Source organism: Typopeltis vanoorti, chromosome 5 (genome assembly GCF_054136105.1).
Source record: "Typopeltis vanoorti isolate ZY-2024b chromosome 5, IOZ_Tvanoo_1.0, whole genome shotgun sequence".
NCBI lineage: Eukaryota > Metazoa > Arthropoda > Arachnida > Uropygi > Thelyphonidae > Typopeltis > Typopeltis vanoorti.
This window is the reverse complement of record NC_143553.1, coordinates 105,416,334-105,435,711: the sequence shown is the minus strand read 5'-3', so window position 1 is coordinate 105,435,711 and position 19,378 is coordinate 105,416,334. Positions and strand designations below refer to the sequence as shown.

The 19,378-nt window shown below is 34.1% G+C and overlaps 1 protein-coding gene across 1 annotated transcript in view; it reads right to left on the bottom strand.

Annotated features, from left to right (window-relative positions):
• rg (A kinase anchor protein rugose) overlaps positions 1-19,378 on the bottom strand; it is a 1,380,990-nt gene that overhangs the window by 1,016,229 nt on the left and 345,383 nt on the right. The window contains exon 17 of the mRNA XM_090393458.1: positions 1,722-1,864. Coding sequence (XP_090249584.1) covers positions 1,722-1,864 — 143 coding nt within the window. The remainder of the gene's footprint in view (positions 1-1,721; positions 1,865-19,378) is intronic.

The window sequence follows — 19,378 nt, the reverse complement described above, 5'->3', positions numbered from 1 at the left end:
TTTTTAATTTTCTTTGTCTCTCACTTAATCTCTTAACTTATTAAAATAATAATATCCTGGATCGAAATCTGTGATATTAACAAAGTTCAGTCACTCCTTGATCTTTCAAATTCAGAGCAAATCTTGCTGTGATATCACTTCTGTTAAGTAGCTTAAGGTTTTATGGGATGGCTACCACTAAGAGATACTGTATGACTGTATGAATAAGTTGCTGTTTTTTTTTGTTGTTGTTTGTTTTTTTTGAAACCTTTTTTTAAATGCTATTTCTATATGAATATCTTGTGGACAGAATTTAAAAAAACAACAACAGATTTTGGGTATTCTGCCACTTATAAAAAGGGTAATTTTCCTCAACAGGAGACTCACCTGTTTTCTGTTTCTTATTCTTCGGATGATTTATTGTTTACATTTTTGAGCATAGATGAGATCTTTTGTGGCCACTGGTAAATTTTAACATGAAGAATTCATTTTTAACTGAATTGAGTATTCAGAGCCATACATGCACTCCCAATAATTGGTAAGTGATGACTTCACTTGAAATTGGAAAATACCAGAGCTATTCTGGATACTATACTGACACAACAGCAAAAAGTATTGACCAAAGCCATGGTCAACACTGGCCTTGGTTCATTGGGAGAAGGGTACTTAGTGTGACATTGCTGACATTTACAGGAAAATGATCTTTGATTGGCTATCCAGGACTACCTGTCTTGCTGAAGCAGCAAGAAAAGCAGCGAAGGCACACTGCCACAATCACCTTTTCCTGATGATAAAGGGGACAGAAACTGCATGGCAAAATGGCATTTAGATCATAGTGATGGTGGTGATTTCAAGAACATGAAAGTACACTAAGAAACAGCAAAGAATATGGGTACGGAAAAAGAGGAAGAATTAAAATGGACAGTACTAGGCGGTCTCCTCCATCACAAACAGATGCCCATGTGGAGCACTCATCTAAAGGATATGTTTTTTTTTTGTCCATGACAAAATTAGTTTTTCAATATTGCTGTTGCGCAAGCTAGATTAAATAAAAAATAAATGTATTTACATTCAGTAAAATAAATTTAAGGAAATGGAGTTGGAAGTAATTTTGTGCAAGTGCAATTCACCATAATGATTTACTAAGCCTCGCAATATTCACAATTTCAAACTAAGAGTAGAATTTGTTACATGGCTTCAGTTGCAAATTTTATTTAATTTGTTTACAGTGTATATATATTCTGTATTTAGTTACTTTTTACAGACTTATTTGACTATGCACATTGCTGACTGGCATGTATCAATAAGAAATGAGAGTAAAATCAGAACACGGTTGATTATTTGAAGTATCTGAAGTCTCAAATCAAAAGTTGCATAGATTAGTATTAGATAATCTATGCAACTTTTTTGAAAAATCAAAAATTCTATGATGGGGGGAGAATAGAGCCATGACTGAAATAAATAAGAACTCCAGTCAAAGTCCTTGTCCCACCTGTGGTACAAATGTACCACAGGTTTACACCCTTCAACCTTTTGCAGGTTGGGATCATATAAAAAATGTTCAAAAAGAAAGATCAAGGATAATAAAAGTACAAGTTTAAAAAGAAATTACTTTGCATTATTTTTTTTTAATAAATGTTTGCTATACAAGAACGGTATTCTTTCCAAATCTACAATAGTGTATTTTTAATATCATAATCAATATCGTACATTAAAAACTAAAACAATGATAAAAAAATTACCTCATGGACGGTGGTTAAGTAGTTTAAAATACTTTGGAGTTCATCCTCTTTAACACCATTCCCTTTTAATATTAGCTGCTTTAGAAATAACAGAATGTAGGCCCGTATGGACACAATGTCATTCTGATTAGGACGGGGACCATCTCAAAAATGGAAAAATGACATAAGTAAATTTGAGTAATTTTAAACAAACAATAAAGTAATATAAGAAACTGTAACTAAACGGTAAATCAAATCAGAAGTTAAGTGAATGATAAGGAATTCTTTACTAGTAATTCTAAATTCAACAATAAATGATACAATCAACTCTCACCCATATGGCAAATTCACAGGGCCTAGAGCAATAATTCATTATAATAAAAGGAAACTCTTAGTTTCATAAAGAGATCTCTATCTATAGTTCACGGGACATCTACAGATGCCGTATGGTCACTCTGATGCTCAGTGATGTGCCACACCAGGCCTTGCCATATAGTCCTGTTGTATGCTTTTCTAGTGACCTCAACTCTCTGAAGATCAGTCACTCCATACACACACTATCCATCCATCTCATTGATGGTCTACCCCTTCCTCTTTTTCCAGGAACTTTACCTTCTATTACTGTTCTGAGAAGTCCCCCTTCCATCCTTTCTATGTGTCCAAAATATTTTAACTTTCTTCTGTCAATATCCTTAAAGTTCTACCGATCTTTTTTAACACCCATTCATTTGTATGCCTTTCAGTATATGATATCCTCAACAGCTTTCTGTAACACCAAATCTCAAAAGCAGATATCCATTTCTTATGTGACTTCTTTAGGTTCCAAGACTCACATCCATGAGTCGCTGTTGGGAAAACAACTGCATCCAAAATCCTCAACTTTGTTCCCATGGAGATAGATCCATCCTTCCAGATTTTAGACAGGTCTCTGACTGTTGTTTTAGCCATTCCTAACTTTCTTCTGAACAGCAATTCTTCACATTAATAATGGATCCCAGGTACTCAAACTTGCTGACTTCCTTGATTCTTTCTCCATTAAGACACAATAGTTTCTCAAGAGCTAAAGAGATCAGATGAAGGTAAAATCTAGTATTCCAAGGCAAATGATCAACTCTCACACCCTAAGGCAAATTCACAGGCACTACAAAAATAATTTGATATAATAAAAGATTTACTATCACAAATTTCCTTCAGAATATAATTTAGACTGAGAGTTTTCAGTAGTTTGTAATAGCAAGTGAATTCCCTATAATGGTGTTTGTTATAGTGACAGTTGACTGCCTACAGTAGTCTCATTCATACACCCTACCATAAATGCACAAATACCTGAATGATATGATCCTCAATTGAAGCTGTCTGCATCAATTCGTTGCATATGGCAACAAAAGCTGTTAACAAGTTTGAAGACAATCAAACATTTTTTAATAACATTCTGGTATAGTAACACTATTTATTATCACAGCAACTGAACGGTTGTTTTTTGCTTATGTGAACAGAGACACATACTTTGGTTCCACTAATTGTGGCACTAAAAACATCCAACTGAAACTGAAACTGAGATGACTTAATAAATTTTACTAAAGATCCTAAATATCAAATTTTAAATGTTAAATCCATATAGCAAAAGCAGAATTATTAGTATAATTATGAATCATTTTGCTACAAATGGCTGGACTGCTATAAACAAAACTGAAGTGAGTTGACATTTTAACTTTTTTCCAGTATAATGTACACTGTATTCCAGATTTTATCGAAGAGTAAGAAATATAGGGGGGGGGGTGTATATTAGTATCTTTGCAGCTAAACAGTTATGTATACAGAGAGTAGTTGATTGATTTTATATCAACTTTCTCTTGGAATCCCATAATGCACAGCATACTCCTCACAGTGCATGTGTGTGTATAAAACCAAAGTTCTTAAAAAATATAACATCGGGATTTCTTTCACTCCTCTACTTAAATTCCATTCCTTTCTCAGTACACCCAAACAAAAACACAACCTGAAATATCCTGGCATTTACTGTATTTGGTAACTCTGCCTTTTTTTTCACCAGACGGAAAAAATCCATCAAAATACATCTAGAGGAACATAAAAGAGATTTCACATACAACAGAACCAGAGCAAGTGCTCTGTCAAACCATGTCCTGAATTCTGCTGAAGCCAATGAGGAAAACTATCATTCATCCAGTCTTATGGGACAAATCAGAAAATATCTTCTGATGCTTTAATGAACTGGAAAGAAGAATTATAGAATCTAAAGAAATTTTCAATCCGGTACATCTCAACACTAACCTCAGCTATAATCTCTCAGACTGTCATTGTGCTGCTATCCAACTTTGGCATTCACGAGACTTTGAACGCATGCGCATATCCAACAATGAAGAGATACATAGAACAGCTTCAAACATTATTACATTACCACTTTTTGTCTTTCACAATGTTTGTTGGTAGTTCCATTTTGTTATGCACCCAAAGAAGTCTTCTATGAAGACGAAACTAGTTGTGCAGTCTACTTAATTAAAATAGTGTTTCTATTTTTATCTCTTGGCTTATAGTCATTTACTGCTTTTTCCTTGTAGTGTTCCCTCACTTAATCCCACCGTGGGCATAGATGTTTGTGATTGTCTGTGAAAATACTAGGGGTAGTAGTCAGCGGTAGATGGCATTGGATGATGAAGGTTGGTGGAGTAGTGAGACGAAGAGCAGTAGAGTAGATGCCCTTCCTTGATGAGTCTTTGGACTCCCTGGAGGTGTGATATAATAATAATATGATATTCTGGGGCTACCTGCAGAGAAGCCTATCCCAAACATGGCCATCAGTAATATTATGTTCTGGAAAATGTGTTTTCTACCTGCTAAAGCTTAACACATCATATACCCTGGATAAGAGAACACTTTTTTTTTTAACCACTCAAATTGTGAGCTGTCTCCTGCAAGTATATTTTTAATCTAAGTGCACTATTATTCTAAGCTCATCCATCAAAAAGCAGATTACTTAATGGGTCAAAACCAAATAAATGTAAATCATCTACATGGCCTGTAAGGAATGTACAGAATTTATTAGGACCTCCGAACTAATGTCCAATCTATCTTTGCATTCTTGGATACCAAATAGATGGATACCAAATAACAATTCCTGTTATTTGGTATCCATCTGAATGCTGAATGAATGATGATAAAACTTGCATTGGGGACATAGCTGAATAAGCATATTCTACATTGGCTTAATCCAAAAACAAACATGATTATATAACACAAACAAATGTGATGAATTAACACTCAAACATAAACAATGATCCCTAATTGGGAACCAGGATGAACAGTGAAAAACTGACAGAGACATTGCTAAATAATTTACCAGACTAACACAAAAGGTTGCAAAACCTATAGCAGAGGGCTATGGTGGTGGAGGGGAGGGGAGTTAGAAAATAAAAAGGAATCCTTCGAGATGTTTCTTGAAGGGTTGTAGTACAGTGATGTAGAAAAAGTAGATGGAAAATGTTCCAAAGAACAGAAAAATGAAGAATTAGAGGAAAAGAAGATGGTTTGAAGGTCAATAATAAATACATGCTGACCAGCAGCATCTTATATTCTTAATGTCTGAAGAAAGAGAAAGAATGATAGTAGCCAATTCAACAGAACACTGTTCATAAAACTACCTTACAGAAAAATGCTTTAAATACCACTTCTGGATAGCAGCAAGTATTCTCAAGGTGGTTTTAATTCAAGAAAAAAAAAAGAAAAAAAAAATGCTTTCCCTCTCCTTCCCTTGGTCTGCCTTGGCACACTATGAAAATGACCATGAATTTTGCATTTTGCATGATGGGAAATAAAAGCCCTCATTTTCCAAAATGGATAATTTCTGTAACACGATCCCAAAAAGTATATGTATCTGGAGAAGAGGAACAGTCTGACCACAGAAAGGAGAATTGAAAGCATGGTTCTTCCTGTTCGTGTTGTAGTGACAAGGTAGTAAATGCCTGCATTCCACTAGAGATGAAACTTCATTATCATCATAACACTGATTACAGACATAGACCATATTGGTCTGTTCCGGTATTGTTATCCATCTAATATATACTCTTTTTTGAAGTCTACCTAGCCTTCTCTTTCCAACTGGTTTATATTTTATTATTTGTTTAAGATATCGGGTGTTGGCCATTCGGTTTAGATGTTCTATCCATTTTTGTATATAACTGTTTAGTTTTTCTTCTATTGATTTTGTTTTTAGTTCTTTTAAAATATCTTTATTCTTTTTTTTTGGTCTAATAATGTATTTTGCAGTATTTCTCATAAATCTCATTTCACTTGTTTTTATTCTTTATCATGTTTGTTTATTGTCCAAATTTCACTGCCATATAATAATGTGATTACTGCTAAAGTATTGTATATTTTCAGGCGTGTTTCTTTTTGTACTATATTTGGATTGAGTGTTCTATTTATCAGGATTATAATCTGTAAAAATTTTAAAGTTTTTAATTTTATGTCATTTTCTCCTTCATATGATATTTCACATCCAAGATAACTGAAAGTATTTATTTGTTCTATTATTTTATTATTAATAACTATTTCACTTCTAACTGGAGTTTATCCACAAAATGCCATTGTTTTAGTTTTATCTATGGATATTTTCATTCGAAACATACTATAACGTTTATCTATGGATATTTTCATTCCAAACATACGATAATGTTTATCTATGGATATTTTCATTCCAAACATACTATAATGTTTAAATTATATATGGCTCTTTGTAAATTGTCTTCCTTATCTGGTATTATTACTTAATCATCTGCATATAATAACGTATTTATTTTGTTACTCCAGGAAATTTCTATACCTGGATTGTTTAAGGTGTTCCACTGTATTAATATTTCATTAATATAAATATTGAAAAGTGTTGGAGACAGAGGACATCCCTGTCTTACTCCTTGGTTTATAGATTGATTTTCAGACATTTTTTCATTTATTTTTATTTCATTATCTTTGTATATATTCAATATTACATGTAGTAAGATATTACGTATATTTATTCTTTGTAATATATCAAACAGTATATATACATAATTTTGACTTTGTCAAATGCTTTTTCGCAATCTATAAACAAAAGATCTTCTTCTTCTTTTCTTCAAGCATTAGGTCTAGTGGCCTGTTAAGCTATCTTTAGCCCTTCTAAGCCGTACCCATCCCAAGGATAAAGTGGTTAGCCCTATGCCTCCCGGTGTGTCCTATGACTGCAGCCTGTGTGTTCATGGGACCGGTTTGTCTGTTTGCATCAAACAAAAGATGACGTTCTAAATTCAAATTCTCTTCTTATTCTATATGAAGTTTTAAACAAAAAGCTACATCCATTGTAGAGTGTCCTTTTCTAACTCCATTTTGACATTCTAATAATATTTTTTCACTATATATTTTCAATTTTTCATTAATTATTCTACTATATATTTTGTAGCATGTATTCAATAAACTAATACCTCTGTAATTAGCAGGTATTGTTTTATTCCCTTTTTAAAATACAGGTATTACTATAGTTATATTCCATTGTATTGGTATTTGTCCATTTGTGTATATTTTATATAAAAATTTTAATAATTCCTGGAATTTTTTTCCAGGAATTATTTCCTGGAAAAAAATTTTTTTTTCCAAGAAAAAGTTTCAATTTTTTTTTCCAGCAAATTTATACACTTCAGAGTTTATCCCATCTTCTGCTGATTTGCCATTTTTTATTATTTTACTTAGGTTGTCCTTAAATCCTTTCATTGTTATTATATCATTTAAAGTATTTTGTAAATTATTGGTGTAATTTTTTTTTATGTTAGTATTATTTGTCCAAAGATCTGTGAAGTAATCCAAAAATTCTTTTACATCTATTTTGCAATTTCTTTTATATCTGCATTCATGTATTTTAGTATTTTACATGCATTGGGTCTTATTTTGTATATGTCATTTTCTAGACATGATACAAATTTTACCTAGCTTTCTCTGTCTTTCTGGTTTCTCTTTTGGCTATTACTTGTCTTTTTTATATTCAATTTCATCTTCTTGTTTTTTGCTACTTAACCATCTTTTAAAGGCCAGCTTTTTATTTTCAATTGTTGATTTTATTTCTGGGGTCACTGCCCCTGACATTGGGAAGCAGCATTGTCAGTACTGACACAAGGTTGAAGCCAAATGATGACGGAAAAGCTTGTGATCAAAGATTTGCAGATGGCAATATAATTATATTGTGTACGTCTGTAATACTGCAGAGCAGAAAGCAAACGGAGAACCTACTGCTCTACCTTATATCCAGAACAACCATCATGGCGAGCAAACCCTTACAATTGGCCCCAAGTTCCCAGTGTCCCTTAAATGGGACAGGGGTGCGAAGAATCTCCGGGCTCAAAATGGTGTCCACTTTTAAAATTGCAACTTGGAGTGTCAGAACTCTGTATGAAGCTGGCAAATTAAGAAATGCCACAAGAGAAATGAAGAGGCTGGGCATCTGGATTTTGGGAATTTGCGAGACAAGATGGCCAGGATCTGGAAAGTGTCAACAAGATAATATGACAATGTATTACTCTGGGAATGATGAGAACAAACATCGACATGGTGTAGCTGTAAGTAGATGAAGAAATCAATAAATCAGTAATAAATTGGATTCCATTTTCTGAAAGGATAATGCTGTTACAACTTAAGGGAAACCCCATTAACATAAATATCATCCAAGCTTATGCACCCACAGCTGACAAAAATGAAGAAGATGTTGAAGAGTTTTATGAACACCTAAAAGAGATTAAAAACCTAACAAAGAAACATGATATAAACATAGTGATGGGTGACTTCAATGCAAAAGTGGGAAGAGGGGGTGATGGAGAAATTGTTGGCGAACATGGCTTAGGCACCAGAAACGACAGCGGAGATCGCCTAGTCCAGTTCTGTCAGGAAGAAGATCTAACAATAGCAAATACCTGGTTTAAACTTCCACCCAGAAGACTGTACACTTGGAAATCACCTCAAGATAACCAACATAACATTGTCAGAAATCAAATTGATTATATACTGATAAATAAAAGATTCCACAGTAGTATAAAGAGTGCAAAGACTTATCCTGGAGCAGATATCTCATCAGACCACAATCCCATAGCTGCAGAAGTACGTCTTAGATTAAAATCAGCTAAAAAATCACAAAAGAAGAAAAAGAAAATTGATGTAGAAAAACTGAAAGACCCGAACATAAATAAAAGTGCCAAGACACAGCTTAACCTGCAATTACAACAGATTAACATAGAAGAAAATAAAAGTGTGGAATCTCTTTGGAATAGCTTAAAGAATGCCATCGTAACAACAAGTATTGAAGAAGTAGGTTATGTGAATAATATAAAACAACAGGAATGGATGACAGATGAGATTCTTTCTTTTATTGATACAAGAAGAATGTACAAAAACAAAGACCTTGCCAGGTATACAGAAACACATAACATCATCAAGAAAAAAATAAAAGAAGCCAAGGAAAATTGGATGAAAAATTTATGTACTGAAATTGAACTGCTTCAGAAGAAACATGATAATTTCAATCTGTATAAGAAAATCAACGAAATTTCTGGAAAACTGAGGAAAAAGCAAATAGTGTCTCTAAGAGACGAAAATGGAAAAATAGTTCTAGAAGAAGAGAATAAAGTACAGATTTGGATAAAATATGTAACAGAACTTTTCAATGATACTAGACAGAAGCCTATAAATATAAAAGATAACATTCAAGGACCAGCAATCATAAAATGCGAAATAGAGAATGCTATACGAACAAGTAAAACAGGAAAAGCAGTGGACCAGATGGTGTGCAAACAGAATTTTTAAAATTAATAGAACCAGATAACATCAAACTTCTTGAAAAACTATTTAATAAAATATATGAAAGTGATGAATTTCCATCAGATTGGCTCAAATCTACATTTATCACTGTCCCAAAGAAACCCAAAGCGAATTCCTGTGGTGACTTCCGACTTATTAGTCTAATGAGCCAAACATTAAAAATATTTTTGAAAGTAATTCAGAATCGTATTTATAGAAAAAGTGAAGAAACTCTAAGTGAAACACAATTCGGCTTTCGGAATGGTTTTGGTACTAGAGAAGCCCTTTTCTGTACCCAAATATTGATACAAAAATGCATAGAAAAACAGAAATCTGTCTTTATGTGTTTCATAGATTCTGAAAAAGCATTCGACAAAGTCAGACACACTAACTTAATAGAATTAGAAGAAACACACATAACGTATAAACCACAGTGAAAATTATTTAATTGTAAATATTTCATCCTAATGAATGCACCACAGGTTTCGTTATTTAAAAAAAAAATAATAATAATAAGTAAATAAATAACTTAATAGAAGTCCTTCAACAAATAAGGCTAGACGAACAAGACATAAGACTAATAACAAATCTGTATTGGAATCAGTCACCTACCGTTCAATTAGACAACATTACCACTAGTGATATTAACATCAAAAGAGGAGTGAGACAAGGATGCGTGCTCTCACCACTCCTGTTCAACATATATGCAGAGGCAATCTTTAAAAAAGCATTGGAAGAATGTTCAGAGGGAATCACAATACATGGAAAGATTGTTAACAACCTTCGATATGCAGATGACACCGTGCTAATTGCAGATAATATTATGGATCTCCAAAAACTCATTGACAGAGTATACATAGAAAGCCAAAGAATGGGAATAAATATAAACATCAACAAGACAAAATACATGATCATCAGCAAACATCCAGTCTCAATGAAACTGACACTCAATGGGAAAAATATTGATCAAGTGTCAAGATATAAATATCTTGGTTGCTGGCTTAATGAACGGTGGGATCCAGAAATAGATATAAAGACAAGGATTGAAGTTGCACACCAGTCCTTCATGAAAATGAGAACACTATTCTGCAATAAAGACCTAAACATGGAAGTCAGATGCCGAATGCTGAAATGCTACGTGTGGTCTATTCTGCTCTATGGAGTTGAAACATGGACATTGAAGGCGACAACCATCAAGAAAATCGAAGCCTTTGATATGTGGCTATACAGAAGAATGCTAAAGATATCATGGACAGAAAAAATTACCAATGAAGATGTCTTAAAATCCATTGGCAAAACTAAACATCTTGTACAAATAATCAAGAAACGAAAAACATCATATCTTGGCCACATCATGAGAAACAGCAAATACCAACTTCTACAAACTATTTTGATAGGAAGAATTGGTGGCAAAGGAACTAGAGGAAGAAAAAGAATATCATGGTTTGACAACATCAAGATGTGGACAGGAAAGAGCAGTGCACAACTGCTCAGATTAGCACAAGAGCACAGTTTGTTCGCCAAGATGGTCGCTGACCTTCGATAGAAGATAGCACAATAATAAGAAGAAGATTTTATTTCATTATCCCATATATGTAATATTTTATTTCTATGATATTTTTTGTGTGTTCCCAGACTTTCATATGCTACTGATGTAATCATTTCTTTTATATTATTCCATTCTTTCTCAATGTCTTCATTTTCTTGTATTTTTTCTAAGTAGTTATTAATCCTCTGTTGGTATAAACTTCTTATATTTGAATATTTAGTAATTAGATTTTGCTTCTCTAGTTTGTTTATTTTTTGTAACCAGTTTGGTGGGAACCTTAGTTTTGCCTGCACTAAATAGTGATCTGTGTCGATTTCTAGCCCTCTTCTGACTTTAACATCTAGGTAGAGATTTGCTGCTTTTTCATTTGCTATAAAGTAGTCTATTATTGATTTTTGTCCTCATGCACACCATGTATATTTATGTATTTTATGTTTGTAGAATGTATTCATTAATTTTAAATTATTACATAATCAATAAGTCGCTTTCCTTTTTTGTTTACTGTTGGTTCTCCAAATTTTTCTATATTATTAATTTTTTTCATTCCTATTCTGGCATTAAGATCTCTGGCTATAATTATATAGTCTGTTTTATTTAATTTTTCATATATTCCTTGTAACTGTTTGAAAAGTAATCCTTTTCTTCTTTTCCTTCTTCAGGGGCATACACTCCAACAACTGTTAAATTTTCTTTATTTAATTTTAATTGCACTTCTAATATTCTTTCATTCTAGTATGCATAATGAGTTATCTTTGCTTAACTTGATTTATGGGTCCAAATCATTACACCAGCTTTTGTATGTATTTGTATGTCCACTCAACTATATATGACATGATAATTAGTTGTTTCTTTTGTTCCTTTAAGTTTCTTTTTTGTTTCTGTAAGAATAGCAATTCCAATATTTTCATCATTTTAAATTTTATCTAATTCTTCTTCTTTATGTGCTATGCTTCTAATGTTCCATGTAGCATATTTCACCACATTTTTCTTTTTCCAAAGTTTCTTGAACTTTTCCTAAAATTACTGCAGAGGTTTCAGCAGTACATAAATAGATAACAGTACAGGTTAACATATGTATATACAAAACAAGTCAAGGAAAACAGTATCTACATATACTTAAAGAGTCAGAAATGAATTATTATACAGCATATATGCATAAAATTTAAGTTTAGCATTACAGTATTTACATATTAACAAAATTACAGCAGAGTGATATAAATATACAAGATCAAGGTCTATGGTAATACATAATTGGTCAGATTTAACCTAATGAACAATATGTATGTATAAAAGTTAAGTTAAGCAAAAAAGTATTGACATGTAAACAAATTTATGGTCAAATGTGTTTGTACAAATTAATTCTTTCTAAAAAATTAAAAGCATTATGCAATTTGCCTGAGTCTGCTAGCATTTCCCTGAGTGTATATGGCTCGGTTAGATAGGTGAAAATTTCATTCCTCTCTCATGTAAATTTTTGACAATCTACCAGAATATAATGGATAGTGAGATGTATGTTGCATTTTTCACATATGGGAGGGTCATCAGCTCTCAGTAAATGAGAATGTGTAAGGTGACTGTGACAAATGTGAAACCTAGCAAGAACAACCCCCTCCCTTCTCTTTGTACGTTGACTAGAATACTAGTGTTTAATTTCAGGTTTAATGTTATATAGTTTGTTTGTTAATGCATCTTGCCATGTTGACTCCCACTGAGCAATTAGCTTTGATCTTATTAGCTGTCTGTAGTCTGTATATGGAACTGTCAAAGAGTATGTGGAGAAGGTATTAGCTGATTTAGCAGCTGCATCTGCAGCCCCATTTCCTTTAATTCCGATGTGGCTGGGAATCCAGCAGAACTGAACATCAAAATTAAGGATTTTCATTTTGTGAAAAAGGTGCAGCACCTCATAAAGTACTGGATGTGGATTATATATAGGAGAGGAGATACCCTGTAAAGAGTTCAATGAGTCTGTATAAATTATACACTTTTGGTAGCAGTTTTCTTTCATATGCACAAGTGCAAGCTGAATGGCATGTAACTCTGCTGTATAATTACTGCAGTCTGGTGGGATCTGATTTGAGATAATAATGTCAGGAAACACAACAACAACAGCACAGCCAACAGGGGTATTAGTTCTTGAATCATCAGTATAGATGGGTAAGAAATTGGAGTGTGCTGCTTTGTGTGCATTAAACAATTGCAGGTAAATGGATGATGGGGTATATGATTTCTGTAGCTGACAAAGTGAGAGGTTGCAGGATGGTGTGCAAATCTGCCATGGAGGAATGCTGTTATGTTTAGTGTAGCTAATGTTGTCAACATTTATACTAGCAGCTTGCACAGTTTCTTTAACACACATACTGTTGTGTCCCAATTTATGATTATTATTCTATCTAGTGAAATTCTGCTTATCTATATACAACTTTTATCTATGTACGAGATATCACCCCAAAATACAAAAATATTTATATTATACTGCGCCTTTTGGGACATTTAGTTTGAGATAGTAAATACAAAAACAAGGAGCAATTACTAAAATATGTCTGAATGTGAAACAGTATTGCAGTCGTGACACTTTATCTCGTTTCTTAACACATTAATTTCCCGCATGATTAGGTTCGTACGTTTTTCAAGTGGTGCATTGGGGAGAAATTTCAGACAACTGTTTTATCAATGAACAAAGGTTTATTAAACTCACTGGCATGGTACAATTCAATTTCTAATATAATTCAATTGAATACTAAGAAAACATTTACAAAACAACATTAGCTTATCACAAGTAATTTGGCTATGATCCTATATGGGTATTGCGATCATGCCACCATAACAAATTCAACTCATACAATATGTATAATATCATATGTATAATCCCAGATCTAATTAACACATTAGTTAACCCTATATTAGTTTGAATATATGCTATATGCTGTAGCACCTGGACATATGTGATCAACTCACTCTATTTTAACTATTTAAAACTATGTAGATTAAATTATCCTTTCACTGTGTTAACACATAACTTTTACATTTAAAACTTTCCTATACGTTACAATACCCATGCATAAATCTCAGGACACATAATTACTTATATAATATTAATATTAACAAGCATACTTTCATTATAATCAGTCATGTACTAAAGTCCTAGTATAAATTTCCTTAGTCTCTTCAACAGTTCAGTAATAGAATAATGATTACAATTACAGAAGATTTTCAGTTAACATGAGATTTTTACAGTACCTTTTTCTCTTGAGTTTTCTATATTGGCCTCTACCTTTTTCCGATTGAACTATCCTGGTATGATCTCTCCTATAATCAGTCACTCCTAAGTTCTTTTTTCATTAAACTGTGCTTATGCGATCTTTACTTTTCGTACTTGAATAAAGAACACACTTTAGAATTATCTATACCATGGCTGTGAAACTCACCATGTGGACACCGACTTCTTTACAGATTTCCTTTTTTCGTAGTTGTCACTGGATGATGAAACACACAGATAATACCTTCTTTCCTTTAGCTAAGTGGGCATTCCTCGTTTCTTACCATAGGAAATACGGAATCGAAATCCCGTTCACTACTTGTTCCGACGACGGAGATTTAACTCCAATCCCGCCACTCAGGAGACCGCGTGAAAACCTATACGAAGGAGCTCGTGAAGAAACTATCCAGGAAAAAGCCCCCTTGGGGTGACGTTTCTAACCTTTTTATACCTTGACTCCTAACGGCACCGTCTTTAATTTCTTTTCTCTGCCCCGTACTTGATTCGACTTCACCGACCAATTAGGGTGGTGTTTTTCTACCAAACATCCTTTGGTCGGCGAGCCTGTGACGATGTCTCAAATCCGGGAATTGACCCTGAGCAATAGTCTATTGTTTTTTTTATTTTTGCTAGCCTCTAAATTAACCCCCCTTCCAAATTTTTAAGAATTTTCTTAATATTTTAATCTCTAGCCTCTCACATACAATTTCTTATGACTAATCCTTTCTGTTCTTACTTAGCTAATTTTTTTTTTTTTTATATCACAACACTTATATATTCCTTCTTTTATTAGTTAGTTCAACAAACACCTTTTTTTTTTGTTATATATTTTACTTGGATGCAAGAATATTTTTCTTTCTTTTAAATAATTCATCTATTAGCTTTTATACAGGGGTTTTATTTTATTTTCTCTTCATGTTACACCATGATAACTGAAAATTCCACATAGTGAAGGTATCAGGGTGTAACAATACCAAAAGATGTATAGTAGTTTGATGTATGTGATATTGAGCTTCCCAATGCAGAGAGAAGATACTATTCCATGTAGGGTGATCTGGGAAAGATTTTATTTTTAGAACATAATTAAGAGATAACTGTTTCCATCGAAGTCATAGAGCCGGTTCATATACCCTGATGATGGTATATCCTATCCGTATACCCTGATGATGGATGGAATTCAACCATAGTAAGTCACTCTGTCTTGCAGAACCATAGACTTGGGACCCATAATCCAGCTTTGAACGTATAAGTGCATGACAAAGATGGAGCAATGAAGCTCGATCAGCACCCCACTCAGTAGAGGATAGAGTGCAAAGGAGGTTCAAAGTCCTTTTGCACTTTTCTCTTAGTTGATGAATGTGTGCTAGAAATGTCAGTTTTCTGTCAAAGATGAGTCCCAAGAACTTGGTTTCTGTAGCTACTGGAATGATAGTATGTCCCATTCGTTTTCAACAGGTGTACTCAGAAACTTTTTTCTGTTGAAAACCTAAATCCATTATTAAGAGCCCACAGAGAGACATGATCAATTGCTTGCTGAAGTTGTCTTTCAATTACCCTCATGTTACGTGAGTGACAGTAAATTGTGAAGTCATCAACATACAGAGCATTGTTTACAGTGGGAGGAAGCTGTTCAATGATTGAGTTAATTTTAATAGCAAAAAGTGTCACACTTAAGACAGAGCCTTGGGGAAACACCCTGTTCTTGATGTGGTCGAGATAGCGTATTTCCCACTCTGACTTGGAAAGTTCACCTGGACAGAAAGTTTTTAATAAATATAGGGAGGTGTCATTTGAGATATAGGTTATAGAGGTCTTTTAATATGCCATATCTCTAGGCTGTGTCATAAGTTTTTTCCATGTCAAAAAAAAAAAACTGAGACAAGATGTTCGTGCTTCAGAAATGCATCTCTTATACAAGTTTCTAAACGAACCAAATGGTCTAAAGTTGATCGATGTCTACAGAGACCACATTGTGTACTGGAGAGAAGATTGTTGCTTTCTAAATACCAGAAGTCTTGCATTAACCATTTTCTCTAGTATCTTACAAAGACAGCTGGTCAGAGTAATTGGTCGGTAATTATTTGCTTGTGTTGGATCTTTTCCTGGTTTTGGGGTAGCAATGACGATTGACTTATGCCAAGAATTTGGAACCTCTTCCTCTGCAAGTATTCTATTGTATAATAAAAGAAGACAATCCATAGAGGATGATGGTAGATGTTTTATCATTTCATAATGGATGTCATCAGGCCCTGCTGCACTAGGGTGAGATTGTAGGAGAGCTCTTTTTAGTTCTTCCTTAACAAATGGCTGAAGAATGTTGGTAAATAAAAATTAAGCCTTTATTTCTCTTGCTGCTCTTTCAGTATTAAAAATTCAGGAGAACATGAAGCTGTTGCTGAGATTCCAGCAAACGTTTCTCCCGAAGTATCTGATAGCTTTGGGATCAGCAATAACACTTCCATTATGGTCTAAGGTAGACAGACAATGTGTTATATATCTGCCTTTCATTTTATGGATTTTATCCCATACAACTTTTGGATTGGTTATTTGATTGGTTATTTGCTGCTCTTTCAATATTAAAAATTCAGGAGAACATGAAGCTGTTGCTGAGATTCTAGCAAACGTTTCTCCCAAAGTATCTGATAGCTTTGGGATCAGCAATAACACTTCCATTATGGTCTAAAATTGGATCCATGATTGTTTTTGACTTTGATGTCTTACATAATGTGCTTTGGCTCGAGCACGCTTGAAAGCTATCAAAGTGTGATGTGGTGGGATATCTACGAAATATGCCCCAAGCTCTGTCTTGATCATTTTTGGCTGTCTGACATTCTGGGTTCCACCAAGGCTTTGGATAGATTGGAAACTGAGATGATGTTATTGGGATAGAGGCTGTTGCTACCTGGACAATGCATTCTGTTATATATTTTACCGCTTCATTGATAGGTGATTGACTGATGGCATCAGCATTAAATTTTTATAAGATGAGAGAAAGTGTTCCAGTCAACCTGGTCAATTTTCCATATAGGTATCTGTGAGGGTGAACATGGTTCCTGTGAGGACATTGTGCAGAGAACAGGAAAGTGATCACTTCCATATATGTTCTCTTCAACGTACCACGCGAGGAAGAATGGAAGGGGAGTAGATTGTAAGATCAATTGCAGAATATGAACGGATAGGCATATGGAAGAAAGTATTCAGTTTATTATTTAAAAGGGAGAGGTTATTATTATTAAGAATTCTTTCAATGATTTGACCTCGTCTATTAGTGTTGGCACTACCCCATAGAGTATTGTGACCATTAAAGTCACCCATCAAAAGTATGGGTTCAGGTAGTTGCGAGATAAGGTTATCAAGATCAATTTCATTTAATTCGGCATTTGGTGGTAAATAAATTGAACATACTGTAATAAGAAATGTCACAGAGAAGCAAATCGCTACTGCTTCAATAGAAGTATTAAGTTGGACCTGATGGAAAGGAATATGACTGCCCACTAGGATAGCTATTCCTCCATGAGCAGGACCACCTCCAGTTCTGTCCTTATGTACAACAGTGAAATTCCTAAAGGTACAGTCCTCATTGGGTCTTAAGTACGTTTCCTGTAGACAGAAACAGAAAGGTTTGTGTTTCTGCAACATTTGATACTGTCAATATTCTGGTGAATCCCAAGACAGTTCCATTGTAAAAATTTTCCTATTGTCTTCATTTTATTGACTTGTCTGGTTTTCAAGAGGTTGAGGGCTTACCTTTGTGAGATTTATATTTATCCACTGTTTTAGGTAAGTATGGATGGCCAGTGTCCATCTCTTCCTCTGGTAGTGTTCAAAACATCAAATGTGTTAGGGTCAATTGGTATGTTTAGTTTGCTTTCAGTGGGTACCAAGGTATCAATTCTTTCTCTGCGAGTGTCTGGTGGTTTATCTTTGAGTGATGTCTCTGCCATTATTTTTTGAACAGGTGAGTTTTCATCAAATGGGACCATTTTGAAGTTGTCTCTGGAGTAGGGACTTGTCTATTTTGACATGTCTTGTGATTAATGCGCTCAACAGAGAAGCACTTGCGATCGTAAAGTTTGGGTATGGTGAAATTATCAGATGGTGGAATAGACATAGATGTTTGAGTTGCTGTTGGCACTTTTTTAATTGTTACTTTTTCAGCATAAGAGGATCATAGAACAGGTGTAATGGTGGCCAGCTTTCTTTTGGCATCCTGATATGTTATGTTTTGTTTCTGTTTTAATTTTTTGTATCTCTTTTTCATCTTTCCATTTCTGACAGTTGACACATTTAGCTTTTTTTTCACAGCAAGATTTATTATCATATTCTTTACTACCACATCAGGCACAGGTAGTAGAACCACGACAGGCAGTTTGGGAATGTCCATACCTTTGACATTTAAAGCATCTCAGCAGGTTAGGGATGTACATTCTAACAGGACAGCAGAGATACTCTGCTTTTACAGATGTTGGAGGCCAAGGTGTATCAAAAGTAAGGATGATATTCTTGGTTGAGACCAGGCGACCATTCCTATGTATCAGGATGCGCCTCACACCTGTCACTCCTTGATCTTTAAGCTCTGAACATATCTCCTCATCAGTGACATCAAGGAGATCCCATTCTGATATCACTCCTCTTCTGGAATTGAGTGTTCTATGAAGTGTTACTGCAATTTGTATTCCACCCATTGTTGTTGCTCTCAAAAGTTTCTCAGAATGTTGTTTACATTGTTTCCACGAGGATATCACCAGAACGCAATTTCTTAACAGTTTTGGGAGGTATAGCCAGTCCTTCTAAACCTTTTTTAGATAAAGAAGGGTGACATTTTCCCAATTGCTTTTTCACCTGTTGCATGAATGATTAAAAAGGTTGGTATATTTACGTTAGTATCCGATATCTTTTGTTTCTTGCTTCTGTTTCCATATGCTGTACTTGGTTGGGATTTTGTTATGGTCCCTGAAGCATTTGGGGATGAAGGATTCATATTTAAGGAGTTTTTAGTTCAGTACCAGAGCTCCCCACCCACCACAGAACCACACATGG